General features: G+C 42.1%; 1 protein-coding gene across 3 annotated transcripts in view; it reads left to right on the top strand.

The window, feature by feature from the left end:
- Positions 1 to 48: 48 nt before the first annotated feature.
- The window catches only part of kif21a (kinesin family member 21A), a 93,765-nt gene continuing 76,528 nt past the window's right edge, over positions 49 to 17,285 (top strand). For 2 of the 3 annotated variants that reach the window (XM_062042860.1, XM_062042859.1), the window contains exon 1: positions 49 to 416. In XM_062042860.1, the coding sequence (XP_061898844.1) occupies positions 367 to 416 (50 nt within the window). In that variant the 5' untranslated portion in view covers positions 49 to 366. The remainder of the gene's footprint in view (positions 417 to 17,285) is intronic. The other variant, XM_062042861.1, reaches the window with a different exon arrangement.

The raw sequence follows: 17,285 nt of genomic DNA, 5'->3' as shown, positions 1-17,285 counted from the left end.
ACTACTTTGGGCGTGGCTTCGTGACGCATTGCGGTTGCCTCCCCCCGGCGCGCCTGGACACTGCGCGCTCTCGCGGCGGCGGCGGCTGGGCGAAAAACGTTTGTTTGCGTGCGCGCTCACGCGGCGATGGATGCTCCGGCGGCGGCGCAGGTACACGCATCCACGTCACGTCGCGTCGCCCCACGTCACGTCACGTCACACCGCCTACCCGAGATCACGTCGTGTTTCTCGAGGAATAAGAAAGGCTTCTCCGGTGCCCGTTTGTGCTGACATGGCGGCGGCGGCGGCGGCGGCTACCGGGTGGCGCTAAGCCGACGCAGCTGGCTTCATTTTGGGCTCCCGTTCGTCTCCCGGTGAAGCGGAACCATGACGGCCGCGGCGGGTCAGGATGAGAGTTCGGTCCGCGTGGCGCTGAGGTGAGTCCACTTTCATGTCCGCAAGCTAGCAAGCACCTGCCTGGTGGGCTCCGGCCGGGCCTTCTGCGCCTGCGTCCCGCCGGCCTGCTGCAGGTGCTCCTCATGATGATGATGATGATGATGTAACGGTCACGGTGCAAGTACGCCACTCAATGGAAAATACATCTTTGTCTCTTTGGACTCTCTGACCACTTCCGGTCCGGCAAGCTCTGCCAGGTGACTTCCGTCATATGTTTTATGCGCCAAATATTGCTACTATGACGCAGGTGTGTTGCACCCTTTAAATGCGACCGAAACGATCCCCTCCCATTCCGATTCGGAATCGATTTGTCGGAACACGATTCTCAATTGTCTGTTATTTAGTGTAATAATTAGAATGAAAATTTAAAAAAAAAGAGGTTTAAAAAGCTCATCCTGGTTGCATGGATATTAGGGGTGTGGGAAAAAATTGATTCGAATCACTATTCTCACGTTTTTAAAAAAATCGTTTTTTAAAATTTTTTATTTATTGATTTTTTTTTTTAATTATTTTTTTTAATTAATCAATCCAACAAAACAATACACAGCAATACCATAACAATGCAATCCAATTCCAAAACCAAACCCGACACAGCAACACTCGGAATGCTCCAGGATACCAAAACATTTTGGACAATTCCATGCTCCCAACTAGTGATGGGTTGATGAGGCCTCATGAAGCGTTTCGACACATTGCAAAACTGTATTGATACTGTGTCACTAAATACTGACATCTGCTGGACATTAAAAATCCCTACAGGCAACCTATGGACCGACTGAACTGACACTGATTTTATGACCTAGTACAGGGGTCGGCAACCCAAAATGTTGAAAGAGCCATATTGGACCAAAAATACAAAAACAAATCTGTCTGGAGCCGCGAAAAATTAAAAGCCATATTACATACAGATAGTGTGTCATGAGATATAAATTGAATTAAGATGCCTTAAAGGAAACTAAATGACCTCATATATACCTACAAATGAGGCATAATGATGCAATGTGTACATATAGCTCGCCTAAATAGCATGTTAGCATCGATTAGCTTGCAGTCATGCAGTGACCAAATATGTCTGATTAGCACTCCACACAAGTCAATAACACCAACAAAACTCACCTTTTGTATTCATGCACAACGTTAAAAGTTTGGTGGACAAAATGAGACGGAAAAAGAAGTGGCGTAAAACACGTCCTAGAAAGTCGGAGAAAGTTCTACATGTAAACAAACTACGGTGAGTTCAAAGACCGCCAAAATTAGTAGGACAAAACGGCGCTCGCCAAATACTTGAATCAGTGATTGATTGATTGATTGAGACTTTTATTAGTAGGTTGCACAGTGAGGTACATATTCCGTACAATTGACCACTAAATGGTAACACCCGAATAAGTTTTTCAACTTGTTTAAGTCGGGGTCCACTTAAATTGATTCATGATACAGATATATACTATCATATGTACTATCATCATAATACAGTCATCACACAAGATAATCACATTGAATTATTTACATTATTTACAATGTGAAGCATGTTTAATATAAACAATGTGCTTTATAACAATTAGGGAGATTTGTGTCATGTTTGTCCTCCTACAGAAACCATATTAAAACAAAAAATATATTTTTTTCCCCTCATCTTTTTCTATTGTTCATACATTTCTGAAAAAGCTCCAGAGAGCCACTAGGGCGGCGCTAAAGAGCCGCATGCGGCTCTAGAGCCGCGGGTTGCCGACCCCTGACCTAGTATATACAATAATATAAACCAAGTCATTGTATTTCATTTAGGATTATTTCATATCTTCATTTAAATAAAAATATATTTTTATCTTTTTTAGATACAGTCAATAAATAATGTGAATATTTATCGTGACTAGGATGGTAGAAGGTAACCAGCAACCCTCCGATTGCTGGCACGGCCACTCTACCAACTTCGCCACGCCGTCATTCCTGTACTTTTCTCTAGTAACAGTAGTGATGGGTCCGGCAACACAGATGCATCGGCGCATGCGTCGAGCTCATAGAGCGAACCCTGTGTCGGTGCGCGTACCGCTTTTAGAAAGTCACGTGAACGATCATGAGCTGCTTTGGTCACGTGACCGATACGCGAACTGTATCGCACTGACGCCTCCTCTGTGCCCTGTGAGCAACGTTCCCTCTAAGGTGCGCGCCTACGCAATTGCGCAGTGCTCAAGCGTCCTCCGCGCACAGCAAATATATGCCGCGCACCAAATCAAACCCATCTGAATTCTAAACACAATAAACACATTTATTCTGTGTAATTTTGAAATGCAACTTTGAGTGACAGTGACAACAAGCGGCCCTAACGGTGTTCGTCAACAACACGCATTGCGCCGCTTCCTAATAAACACAGTTTGGCGCGCAGGCGTCAGTGCGATACAGTTCGCGTATCGGTCACGTGACCGGAACAGCTCATGAGCGGTCACGTGACCAGCACAGCTCATGATCGGTCACGTGACCAAAACAGCTCGTGTTCGGTCACGTGACTTTCTAAAAGCGATACGCGCACCGACACAGGGTATCGCTCTATGAGCTCGACGCATGCGCCGATGCATCGGTGTTGCTGGACCCATCACTACTCCCAACCTTGTGGGAACAGTTTGGAGCTGGGCCCCTTCCTCTTCCAACATGACTGTGCACCAGTGCACAAATCAAGGTCCATAAAGACATGGATGACAGAGTCTGGTGTGGATGAACTTGACTGGCCTGCACAGAGTCCTGACCTGAACCTGATAAAACACCTTTGTGATGAATTAGAACGGAGACTGAGAGTCAGGCCTTCTCGACCAACATCAGTGTGTGACCTCACCAATGCGCTTTTGGAAGAATGATGGAAAATTCCTATAAACACACTTTTCCAACTGCAAATGGTGGACCGACATCATATTGAACCCTATGGGTTAGGAATGGGATGGCACTTTAAGTTCTTATGTGAGTCAAGGCAGGTGGCCAAATACTTTTGGCAAGATAGTGTAGTTTCATTGCTAATAATTAATCAATCAATAAATAAAAGTTTATTTATATAGCCCTTAAAGGCCTACTGAAATTAATTTTTTTTAATTTAAACGGGGATAGCAGATCTATTCTATGTGTCATACTTGATCATTTCGCGATATTGCCATATTTTTGCTGAAAGGATTTAGTATAAAACAACGAAGATAAAGATCGCAACTTTTGGTATCTGATAAAAAAAAGGCTTGCCCATACCGGAAGTAGTGTGACGTAGTCAATTGAACATATCCACAAAGTTCCCTATTGTTTACAATGATGGCCGCCAGAAGTGAGAGAGATTCGGACCGAGAAAGCGACGATTTCCCCATTAATTTGAGCGAGGATGAAAGATTTGTGGATGAGGAAAATGCAAGTGAAGGACTAGTGGGGAGTGGAAGCGATTCAGATAGGGAAGATGCTGTGAGAGCCGGGGGTGACCTGATATTCAGCTGGGAATGACTACAACAGTAAATAAACACAAGACATATATATACTCTATTAGCCACAACACAACAAGGCTTATATTTAATATGCCACAAATTAATCCCGCATAACAAACACCTAGGTGTTTGTTATGCTAGCTCCTAGCTACTAGCTCGAGCTAGTTATAGCTCGAGCGGGTAATATGGACGGGATCCCGTATATATAACTCGCCAATACAATTCAAACACCTGCACAACACACACACTCACTCAGCCCAAAGGACCGTTCACCTAACCCAAGGTTCATAAAGCTTATATATTTAACCAAAGTTACGTACGTGACACGCACGTACGGGCAAGCGATCAAATGTTTGGAAGCGCGCGGGTGGGACCTGATATTCAGCTGGGAATGACTACAACAGTAAATAAACACAAGACATATATATACTCTATTAGCCACAACACAACCAAGCTTATATTTAACATGCCACAAATTAATCCCGCATAACAAACACCTAGGTGTTTGTTATGCTAGCTCCTAGCTCGAGCTAGTTATAGCAAGCGATCAAATGTTTGGAAGCACAGCTACGTACTCACGGTATCGCGTCTGTGTATCCAAATCAAAGTCCTCCTGGTTAGAGTCTCTGTTGTCCGAGTTTTTCGATCTTGACTGCATCTTTCGGGAATGTAAACAAACACCGGCTGTGTTGTGTTGCTGACTTCCCTCGCAAAATATCCGCTTCGCACCGACAAGTTTCTTCTTTGCTTGCTCAGCTTCTTTCTCCATAATGCAATGAACAAATTGCAACAGATTCACCAACACAGATGTCCAGAATACTGTGGAATAATGAGATGAAAACAGAGCTATTTCGTATTGGCTTCAATGGGGAAGCCATACCTCTGTTAAACTGGCTACGTCACGCGCATACGTCATCATACCGAGACGTTTTCAAGCGGAAGTGTGGCGGGAAATTTAAAATTGCACTTTATAAGTTAACCCGGCCGTATTGGCATGTGTTGCAATGTTAAGATTTCATCATTGATATACAAACTATCAGACTGCGTGGTCGGTAGTAGTGGGTTTCAGTAGGCCTTTAATCACAAGTGTCTCAAAGGGCTGCACAAGCCACAACGAGAGACGTCACCAACTGATGCACAGATGAGTGGTCCACCCAGGGTCCTGGCTTTGAACAGCTAGCGCCTCATCTGTGGTCACCTAATAACTTCTCCACACAGGAGAGGGGGGCAGAGCAGAAAAGAGACTGCAGATCAACTGGTCTAAAAGGGGGGTCTATTTAAAGGCTAACATATACAAATGAGTTTTAAGATGGCACTTAAATGCTTCTAATTGCTTCTAAAATGCTTCTAATAGATGCTAACACGCCATTGCCTCTCACAAACCCTCCACGTCACCCGCCCCGCTATTAAGGAAACACTGCATTATAGGGGCTGTTTGGAACTTGCTCACAGTTACATTTTTCATCACTATAACCTTTCTCTTCACTGCACGCTTTGAAAAAGACATGTTTGGGGTTGTGGAATATATTTGTATTTAGCCGACGCGCGGAGAATAATGTTATTTCCGCAATGTGTGTCGTTCCGCTTTTCCTCCCGACAGCAACACGGCGGTCGGCGGAAAGTACCGGGAAAAAGTGACGGCTGCCGGGGTGTTATATGGCGTCATATACAAATATATGTAGTGTTCATCGTGTGAGGCAATGCAAATTCAACAAAAAAAGAAACAAATAACGGTTTGAATTGGTCCAGGTTATCAGGGACTTTATTACTGACGGACAGGTGTCGCCGTGTGACTGCAGCCAGGCACATAAGGCAACCCTCATCTCCATGGCAACGTTTCTCTCGCTTTCACTCATTTGCCCCTTTTTCCACTAACGCAGGGGTATTTTGGACCCAAATAACAAAAATTGTCTCTGTCTGGAGCCAACGTGAGGGGCCGGGGAGTTTAAAGTCACGGTAGCACAATTAGCCCCGAACGGGCTAACATCACGACTAACGTGTTACACGTCTGATTCGCCCAGCGACTCTCTGTCCGAGTATCAGCGCTGGGGTCCAGTGCACCACACTTTTGTATTGTAGCTCGCTCCTTCGGAAGCTACCGGACCGCTCGTCTCCCCCGCCCGGACCGGCGGGAGCGAGAAAGACACACACAGTGACAGAGAGAGCGAGGGAGGGAGGGAGGGAGGGAGTGCGCGTGCGGGTCTCGTGGAAAAGCAGCAAAACGTTTCTCTGCTTGCATCACGCAAGTGACGCCAATGTTCGGCCCTCGAGAGCCATATACCACACCATGATTGGTAGATTCTTTGTAGCCCGGAAGAGTTAGGGCTGCAAGGGATTCTGGGTATTTGTTCTGTTGTGTTTATGTTGTGTTACGGTGCGGATGTTCTCCCGAAATGTGTTTGTCATTCTTGTTTGGTGTGGGATCACAGTGTGGCGCATATTAGTAAGAGTGTTAAAGTTGTTCAAACGGCCTCCCTCAGTGTAACATGTGTGGCTGTTGACCAAGTATGTCCTGCAGTCACTTGTGTGTCTGTTGAAGCCGCATACAACATGTGACTGGGCCGGCACGTTGTTTGTATGGAGAAAAAGCGGACGTTAAAGGCGATGCCATCACGGTATGCCCGCCATAATATTGTTGCCCTCAGTATTGTTGACGGGTGAAAGTCGGGAGGGTTTTGAGTTTGAGTTTGAGTTTATTTGGAACATGCAAGCATACAACATGGTACATCACAATTTCCAGTTTCTCTTTTCAACATGTTCGAAAAGGAGTAGGAAGAAGCAGAGCTTATTTAATCCTACCCCTTTTCTTTTACATAACAGTTTCTAAAACTTTTGTTCACTTCCTGTTCTCAATTTATTCACAATATACTCCATAAGTAATCACAATAAAAATAAATAAATAAATAATAATTGGTGAAGTAAGTTACATTTCATATGATGAGATAAGTAAGATTATTTTGAGAGTGAAAGAATGAATGAATTAAATAAATTCAGCATTCTTCTTCTTTGTACTTTGTAAACACTTTAAGTTTGAAGAGTTTCTTGAAGTGGATCATATTAGTACATTGTTTGATTGCTTTGCTTAATCCATTCCATAATTTAATTCCACATACTGATATACTGAAGGTCTTAAGTGTTGTACGTTCATACAAATGTTTTAAATTACATTTCTTTCTAAGATTATATTTCTCCTCTTTTTTTGAGAAGAATTGTTGTATATTCTTGGGTAGCAGATTGTAGTTTGCTTTGTGTATAATTTTAGCTGTTTGCAAATTCACTATGTCGTGGAATTTCAGTATTGCACCGGGTTGCACCGGGAGGGTTGGCAAGAATACTTCAGCTATGCGCACACAGCGCTGTAAAGCGCCATTTATATAAAACTCGCGGGCCGCACTAACAGTAAACGTTCATATTAAGGTGGGGGCCGCACAATAACGTCTCGCGGGCCGCAATTGGCCCGCGAGACGCATGTTTGAGACCCCTGGTGTAGACAGAATAGGGAGAATGGACACATTTTGGCTTAAAAACTAACAATAAAAGTGAAGTTATAACACTGACATGGCTTTAGGAAGAGGTGCTTTAAGACATGGCTAGCTAGAAGTTTTTTGTGGTTCCCTTTATTTAGAAAAGTATCAAAAAGTATCAAAATACATTTTGGTATCGGGACAACACTAGTGTGTGTGTGTGTGTGTGTGTGTGTGCATACATATATATTCTCTTCTCTTGTTGCCTTATTTGTATTGTTTGACTTTATTAAACGTTTGGGTAGAATTTTTAATTAAACCAAGCCAGTTTTCTTTGAAGTAATATAGAAATTTATCACAGCTGTTTATGTTTTTTATGGAGTAATGTAGTTAATCGCTTTTTATGGAGTAATGTAGTTAATCGTTTTTTATGGAGTAATGTAGTTAATCGTAGACCTTGCACCCAATGTTATTAAAACAAAAAAGTATTGATTTTGAATCGAATCGTTATCCCCATTAATCGAATCGAATGGTGTGGTGCCCAAAGATCCACAGCCCTAGAAAGTGCGGCTAAGGCGGTTTGGTATTAGCGGAGCGCCTTGCATCATTTATAGACCACATTGGTCTGACTAAGGTCCTTTTTAAAAAAACAAACAAAAAAAACCCAAAACCAAAAGTGCTATACTGTCCAGGTGTCGTGTCCTCTTTTATCCACAATTTCATCCTTTTTAATTTCTCTTTTCACTCCATGCAGAGAATCAACAAGATGGCGCAACCAAACTTGAGAGTTGATACCGTTACCCGATTGGCTGTTAGCGTGTCACTCTCCACTGATCAGCGATCACTTCCTGCGTTGCTCAATTACCAGAGAGCGAGTGCCTTTTTTCATGCAACCAACCTTGCTTCCATACTTCCGCTTTCTTTAGACATTAAAAAAAAAAAAGAATTATGGAACACATTTTTAATTGATGTCGTTTTATCGCCCGGCCCTATTAAGACATGTTCTTCTCACCTTTCTGACAGTATTTTAAAAAGCTGTTCCTGGTCAGCTGACTTGCAGTAGTTTGAACGTTGCCTTCATGAGCTTAAAGACCGCAGGCTTACAGTGTATCCACTCCTACAAGCAGCTGCATGCCCACAGCTCGTTATGTTGAACCTGCTTAAGCCTCTTAGCGGATCTATTTAATGTCATTATGGTCCTTACCGCGCCCCATGGCCCGAGGACCAGGACCAACAAGTCCTGGCAGGACACAATGTGGTCGGTTAACTACTAAACCTCACACGGGACTTTGGACGGAAGCCAGAATCCAAAAAGTTTCATGTTAGCAAGGTTTCTTGCACGATTGTATGCTTCTTTGCGTTTCTCTTCCTGGCACGTTGGTTTTGTTGTTGATCTGAAGTAATCTGCGGACACACCCGCACCTGAGCCCCGCCCCTGCATGTACGCCTTACCTCCGTGGCGTCTCTGCGCTGTGCAAATACGCCGCTAGCATGCACGCTGCAGCAAGAGGCCTTCGAGCACAGCGGGGCCTCTGTTGAGCCGAGTGGGGATTAAAAAGCTCCGCGGGAGAAACTAACTGGTTGCCAAGGCGACCACAGCACTATTTTTCCGTTGCGTTTTGCACGACGGCGCATCGCTCTTTGTTAGCAAGGAGGACGATCTCGGAGCGTTGGGGCCATAGTGCACATGCTCAGTGAGAGTTGTCAACAAAGAAGGTTGCCAGCTGTTTGCTGACGAGACATGCTGCTGCAACACCTCTTTCCCAACAGCAACCAGACATGCTGCTGCAACACCTCTTTCACAACAACATCCATGTGCAAGCCCTCATGTGGAATTTTATCTGTTCTCAGACAACCTCTGATTAGTTCACCTTTGGACACAAGTTATCCCACATAGGGTTGGTACCTTTCTCATCTGAACCGATTTAGTGCCGATTTCAGGGAATTTATGCCAATAGTCAAAGATACCAATTTTCGGTACTTTTGTGTGTTTGTGTCGTAATATTTATTTTATTTTATGTTTTTATTTTTATTTATTTACCATTACAATTTTATTGGTTTTAATAATTCTATTTAATGTGTTTTTTTATTTAATTTATTTATTTTATTTGTTTTTAATATTACAATCTCACGGTTTTTATTTAATAATTGTTATTTTTTATCTATTTTTTATTTGTTAAACATATTACAATATCAGTGTTTTAATTAAATTTAATATTTTTGTTTGATTTTATTTATTTGTGTTTGTTTTTAATTATTAAAATCTCACTATTTTTTAATTTTTTTTTAAATGTATTTAATTAATCAAAATAATTTTTTTGTTTATTTATTTTCTGGTTTGTTTTTAATATTACAATCCCACTGTTTTTATTGTTTTATTTTCATTTTCATAGTAGGCTAATATAGCTAATATAGACACTTACATCATGTGTTGCCTTCATTATAACACTTATATAAGACTTTTAAAGTCATTTTGGTAGTAAGCTAATATAGCTAATATAGACACTTACATCATGTGTTGCCTTCATTATAACACTTATATAAGACTTTTAAAGTCATTTTGATAGTAGGCTAATATAGACACTTACATCATGTGTTGCCTTCATTATAACACTTCTGTAAGACTTTTAAAGTAATTGTGGTAGTAGGCTAATATAGACATTTACATCATGTGTTGCGTCCATTATAACACTTATATAAGACTTTTAAAGTCATTCTGATAGTAGGCTAATATAGCTAATATGGACACTTACACCATGTGTTGCCTTCATTATAACACTTAAATAAGACTTTTAAAGTCATTTTTGATAGTAGGCTAATATAGCTAATATAGACACTTACACCATGTGTTGCCTTCATTATAACACTTATATAAGACTTTTAAAGTCATTTTGATAGTAGGCTAATATAGACACTTACATCATGTGTTGCCTTCATTATAACACTTCTGTAAGACTTTTAAAGTAATTGTGGTAGTAGGCTAATATAGACATTTACATCATGTGTTGCGTCCATTATAACACTTATGTAAGACTTTTAAAGTCATTTTGATAGTAGGCTAATATAGCTAATATGGACACTTACACCATGTGTTGCCTTCATTATAACACTTAAATAAGACTTTTAAAGTCATTTTTGATAGTAGGCTAATATAGCTAATATAGACACTTACACCATGTTTTGCCTTCATTATAACACTTATATAAGACTTTTAAAGTCATTTTGGTAGTAGGTTAATATAGACACTTACATCATGTGTTGCCTTCATTATAACACTTACATAAGACTTATAACAGATTCGTTTTTGGTATTTTTGGTCCAATATGGCTCTTTCAACATTTTAGCTTGCTGACCCCTGCTTAAGTAGGACTGAAAAGCGAGGGACCGTCGTCCGTAGCAGCAGCAGCAGCAGCAGCAGCGTGCAAACATGGCAGCCAACAAGGCGGTCCAAAGCCCCTCTGAAGCCCCTGCATTGTTCACGTCCACCGAACCAAGACGCTCTGCTGCGTACCCACTCGGTTTGTCTTAGGCCCCGCCCACCTGTGTGACGACAGACACGATCAAGCGACGTACTGTAGATCAGACGACGTATGAAACCAGAGGCCTTCCTGCCTTGGCGGCACCTTGGGAGGTGACCCTTGACCTCACCTTTGACCTTTTTCGGTGACCTTTCATTGACGTGTATTAGGAACAATGACGTTAAACATAAACAATTCAAAGGGCTAATTTCCTTTGTTAGACGACACTTGAGTTGCACATTATAGACCAGGGGTGTCCAAAGTGCGGCCCGGGGGCCATATGTGGCCCGCAGATCATTTTTGTTACGGCCCACCGCAAATTCTAAAAATACAACTACTAAAAAAATATGAAAAGTGGAATAAAAGAGCTAACAGATGAAAAGTAAAGAGAACATGTTAAAATTTTAATAAATCAAAATCAAAGTTATGAATTATTGACCAATTATTCAAGGCTTCAATTACTTCACATCAAATATTCCACTTTTACGGGGAAAATAATTGCATATTTTGTGTGTTTGCCATATGACTAAAACAAGGTTTTCTTTGACAAAAAAGGCATAAAACATTTTTAAAAAATACCATACAAACTTATCGACAGATCTTAAAGATTTAGGTGTTAAAAGTACAAAATAATACATATTGATATGACTTTATTTTTAGCACTTTTGTGAGTGGGGCCTTTTTGGATTTTCTCAAAATAATAATGAACAATAAGCAATGCTGTTATGAAATATTTATCTATTTAGGGCTCCAATTACTTCACATCAAATAATCCACTTTGAACATTTTTGGGGGGGGAAATTGAAATGTTTTGTGTTTTTGCCACAAAAAAAAGCTAGATTTTCATTGACAAAATGTGCATAAAACATCTAACAAAAAAAAAAAAAGTATGTCAACGGATAGATTTGAAGTTGATCTAAAGATATTTAAGCATTGAAAGTAAAAAAAAAAAATTTGATGTATGAATTAATTTTTACAATTTAATGACAGAGACCTGTTTGGGTCCCCGGGACCTTTGAAGCTCCCCAAAATTGAGGGAAACCCTGATGGTTACAATAAGTATTGTATTGGTTTTGAAAATGTAAAATATCAAAATGGCCCCCGCATGCTTTTATTTTTCAGTGTGTGGCTTTCAGTGGAAAACACATACAATGTAAAATATATCAATTGGGCTGATGATGTCGTTTTTTAATACGATCATCAAGCTGTTTCTAAGTCACTTATCCTTAAGGGTGCACAAAAAAATCGATTCACATCCGAATCGCAATTTTTGTTCATCCCAATTCAATTAAATCAATTCATAACTTAAAAGAATCAATTTCAATTTTAACATTTTTATTTTTCAAAATACAATTTTTTTTGCCATTTCTATGCAACCAGATGACGCTTTTCAAACTTTTTTTTTAATTTTTTAAAAAGAAGATTTATTATAGTTAGTATTTTTATTACCAAATAATACATTGCTAGAATTTATTTGAATCGGAACCGGATCCAATCGTTAGGTGCCCAAAGATTCACAACCCTGCTACTCCTTGCCTCCATGGTGACAAATAAAGAAGGTTTCTCACAAGTAGCTTTATCACTGGAGGACTAGGACTCGATAACATTTTTTTATTCAACCAGGGAAAAAAATGCCATTGAGATGAAGAAACTTATTTTGCGAGTAAGGCAGCCATTACATCACACACACTGACTCTAAACACTGTAGGAGGATACAAGAAGTCTGGCTGACCGCTAAGCTAGATCTCTGGAATGGGAATAGGCGGATCGATACCAAGGATAGTATCAGCATATGGTTGATACTGCAGTGATTAGATAGATATTTTTTTATCATCACAAAAACATTTTTTTTGTTATTATATTTTGGGCACCTTCTAGCCATGACTCCTGCTAGCCAGTCCTGGCCTGCAGGTAAACCCTTCCTGTCCCCTCTCACCTGGAAGCCTGGAACATCAAACACACGTAAAAGAGCTTCTAAGAAGTCTTACAATTAAAAACAAAGTGTGTGTCCAGTTGAGGAGTGTCCTTAAAAGTGGCCGTGCTCCCACAAATAGGAGGTGGATGTAACTCTGTAGCGTCCAAACCTCACAAATAGGACGCAGGCGGTCAGGAATACTGCAGCAGCTCTACTTGACACGCAGAGTTATTTATACCAACGCACAAGCCAGGCCTGCATTTTGTCTGTGAGCTCAGTGCTGTGTCACGTCCTGTAGACGTCACCTACCAAGTCCACATCTTCACCACCTTAAACGTCATCTACCAAGTCCACCTCTTCACCACCTTAAACGTCATCTACCAAGTCCACATCTTCACCACCTTAAACGTCACCTACCAAGTCCACATCTGCACCGTCTTAAACGTCACCTACCAAGTCCACATCTGCACCGTCTAAAACGTCACCTACCAAGTCCACATCTTCGTTTTAAACGTCACCTACCAAATCCACACCTGCTTCACCTTAAACGTCACCTACCAAGTCCACATCTTCACCGTCTTAAACATCACCAAGTCCACATCTGCACTGTCTTAAACTTCACCTACCAAGTCCACATCTGAACCGTCTTAAACGTCACCTACCGAGTCCACATCTTCACCGTCTTAAACGTCACCTACCGAGTCCAAATCTGCACCGTCTTAAACGTCACCTACTGAGTCCACATCTGAATCGTCTTAAACGTCACCTACCGAGTCCACACCTGCTTCACCTTAAACGTAACCTACCAAATCCACATCTTCACTGTCTTAAAAATCACCTACCAAGTCCACATCTTCACCGTCTTAAACGTCATCTACCAAGTCCACATCTTCACCGTCTTAAACGTCATCTACCAAGTCCACATCTTCACCGTCTTAAACGTCATCTACCAAGTCCACATTTCACCATCTTAAACGTCACCTACCGAGTCCACATTTTCACCGTCTTAAACGTCACCTACCAAGTCCACATCTTCACCGTCTTAAACGTCACCTACTAAGTCCACATCTGCACCGTCTTAAACGTCACCTACTAAGTCCACATCTGCACCGTCTTAAACTTCACCTACCAAGTCCACATCTGCACTGTCTTAAACGTCACCTACCAAGTCCACACCTGCACCGTCTTAAACGTCACTTACCAAGTCCACATCTTCACCGTCTTAAACGTCATCTGCCAAGTCCACACCTGCTTCACCTTAAACGTCACCTACCAAGTCCACATCTTCACAGTCTTAAACATCACCTACCGAGTCCACATTTCACCGTCCTAAACGTCACCTACCGAGTCCACATCTTCACCGTCTGAAACGTCACCTACCGAGTCCACACCTGCACCGCCTCAAACGTCACCAACCGAGTCCACACCTGCACCGCCTCAAACGTCACCTACGGAATCCACACCTGCCCCGCCTCAGACGTCACCTACCGAGTCCACACCTTCTGCACCGCCTCAAACATCACCAACCGAGTCCACACCTGCACCGCCTCAAACGTCACCTACGGAGTCCACACCTGCCCTGCCTCAGACGTCACCTACCGAGTCCACACCTTCTGCACCGCCTCAAACGTCACCTACCGAGTCCACACCTTCTGCACCGTCTCAAACGTCACCTACCGAGTCCACACCTTTTGCACCGTCTTAAACGTCACCTACCGAGTCCACACCTTCTGCACCGTCTCAAACGTCACCTACCGAGTCCACACCTTCTGCACCGTCTCAAACGTCACCTACCGAGTCCACACCTTCTGCACCGTCTTAAACGTCACCTACAGAGTCCACAACTTCTGCACCGTCTCAAACGTCACCTACCGAGTCCACATCAGCATCACCTTAAATGTCACCTACCGAGTCCACACCTGCACCATCTCAAACATCACCTACCGATTCCACATCTTCATCGTCTTAAACGTCACCTACCGAGTCCACACCTGCACCACCTCAAACGACACCTACCGAGTCCACACCTGCACCACCTCAAACGTCGCCAACCGATTCCACATCTTCATCGTCTTAAACGTCACCTACCGAATCCACACCTGCACCACCTCAAACGACACCTACCGAGTCCACACCTGCACCACCTCAAACGTCACCTACCGAGTCCACACCTGCACCATCTCCAACGTCACCAACCGAGTCCATACCTGCTCCACCTTAAACGTCACCTACCGAGTCCACACTTGCACCACGTTAAATGTCACCTACCGAGTCCACACCTGCACCGTCTCAAACGTCACCTACCAAGTCCACATCTTCATCGTCTTAAACGTCACCTACCGAGTCCACACCTGCACAATCTCAAACGTCACCTACCGAGTCCACACCTGTCCTGGATCTATGCTGACCATGTTCACCCGAACCACCAAGGTCCACCCCCCACCTTGTCACCTACAGTAGTCTACCAATCATATCTTGTTCAATGTTAGAGCTAGAACACTATTGATTTTTTGGAGGTCAAAGGTCTTCTTGCTAACTCTTCTAGCGACTCTTCTGTCACTCATTTTTGCTCTAGCCCTCTGAGCAAGAACCCTACTACTTAAGGTTCTCATGTACACATTTTGGTCAAACTTCTTTACAGAGGAGTCGACCTGAAAGCAAGAAGCCTAAGTATTTTGAATCATACCACTTCAAGGTAGTTGAGGTCAAAGGTCGAATGTGTACCAGTTAGTGGCTCTCTGCTTATTTGTGACGTGCGTTTTCTCCTGTGTTTGAACCAAACATACTGGCAGCAACATCCATTAGTGTGTAATAATGAATGAATGTGTGATTATGAAACAGAACATGTACACGGTAGTGATGTCAGTGAAAGAAGTGTCAAGAACCCTATTGATTTTTAAAAGGTGCATGGTTTGATCTGGGAAAAAAGCAAAAAATCAACAGACTTCTTGACATTTTTTTCAAAGGATGCACAGCTATTGTTTCTGAAAAGTGAAAGTGTCAAGAAGCCTGTTGATTTTTAAAGGATGCACGGGTCTTGAGCTTCAAAGAAAGTGAAAGATGTGTCATGAACCTTTTTTGATTTTAAAGGATGTACAGGTATTGTTTTGCAAAGCGAAAGTGTCAAGAACCCTATTGATTTTCAAAGGCTGTACGTTATTGTTGTCAAGAACCCTATTGATGCATGGGTCTTGTTCTGCAGAGTGAAAGTGTCAAGAACGCTATTGATTTTCAAAGGATGTACGGTATTGTTTTGCAAAGCGAAAGTGTCAAGAACCCTATTGATTTTTAAAGGATGCATGGGTCTTGACCTGCAAAGTGAGTATCAAAAACCCTATTGATTTTAAAGAGTGCATGGGTCTTGATCTGCAAAGCAAGTGTCAAGAACCCTATTGAATTCAAAGGATGCATGGCTCGTGATCTTCAAAGTGAATGTCAAAACCCTATTGATGTTCAAAGGATGTAGGGGTCTTGATCTGCAAAGCAAGTGTCAAGAACCCTATTGAATTCAAAGGATGCATGGCTCTTGATCTTCAAAGTGAATGTCAAAAACCCTATTGATGTTCAAAGGATGTAGGGGTCTTGATCTGCAAAGCTAGTGTCAAAAACCCTATTGATTTTCAAAGGTTGCATGGGTATTTATCTACGAAGTGAGAATGTCAAGAACCCTATTGATGTTCAAAGGCTGCACGGGTCTTGATCTGCAAAGTGAGTGTTTAGAACCCTATTGATTTTCGAAGGGTGCATGGGTTTATATAAAGTGAAAGTGTCAAGAACCCTATTGATTTTTGAAGGATGCATGGGTCTTGATCTGCAAAGTGAGTGTTAAGAACCCTATTGATTTTCAAAACATGCATGGGTATTGATTTGCAAACTGAGTGTCAAGAACCTTAATGATTTTCAAAGGGTGCATGGGTCTTTATAAAGTGAGAGTGTCAAGAACCCTATTGATTTTTAATTGGATACATGGGTCTTGATTTGCAAAGTGAGTGTCAAGAACCCCATTGATGTTAAAATGATGCACAGGTCTTGATCTGCAAAGTGAGTGTTGGGAACCCTATTGATTTTCAAAGGATGTATGGGTCTTGATCTGCAAAGTGAGTGTCAAGAACCCTATTGATTTTCGAAGTTTGCATGGGTCTTTATTTACGAAGTGAGAATGGCAAGAACCCTATTGATTTTCAAAGTTTGCATGGGTCTTTATCTACAAAGTGAGAATGGCAAGAACCCTATTGATTTTCAAAGGATGCATGGGTCTTGATTTGCAAGGTGAGTGACAAGAACCCTAATGATTTTCAAAGGGTGCATGGGTCTTTATCTACAAAGTGAGTGTGTCAAGAACCCTATTGGTTTTTAAAGGATGCCAGCATGCTAGCATGCTTGTGGTGAGACAGGAATGCGTTCTAATGTCTGTCTTTCCTGTCCATGTTGACGTCTCCATTGCGTCGCTCTGAAACCCCCCCCCACCTCGCTCAATCTGCTCTCTGACCTTTGACCCGCAGGAAGC

The sequence above is a fragment of the Entelurus aequoreus genome, linkage group LG03 (assembly GCF_033978785.1).
Source record: "Entelurus aequoreus isolate RoL-2023_Sb linkage group LG03, RoL_Eaeq_v1.1, whole genome shotgun sequence".
Taxonomy (NCBI): Eukaryota; Metazoa; Chordata; class Actinopteri; order Syngnathiformes; family Syngnathidae; genus Entelurus; species Entelurus aequoreus.
The sequence above is the reverse complement of the archived record's forward strand: the minus strand, read 5'-3'. Positions and strand labels throughout refer to the sequence as shown.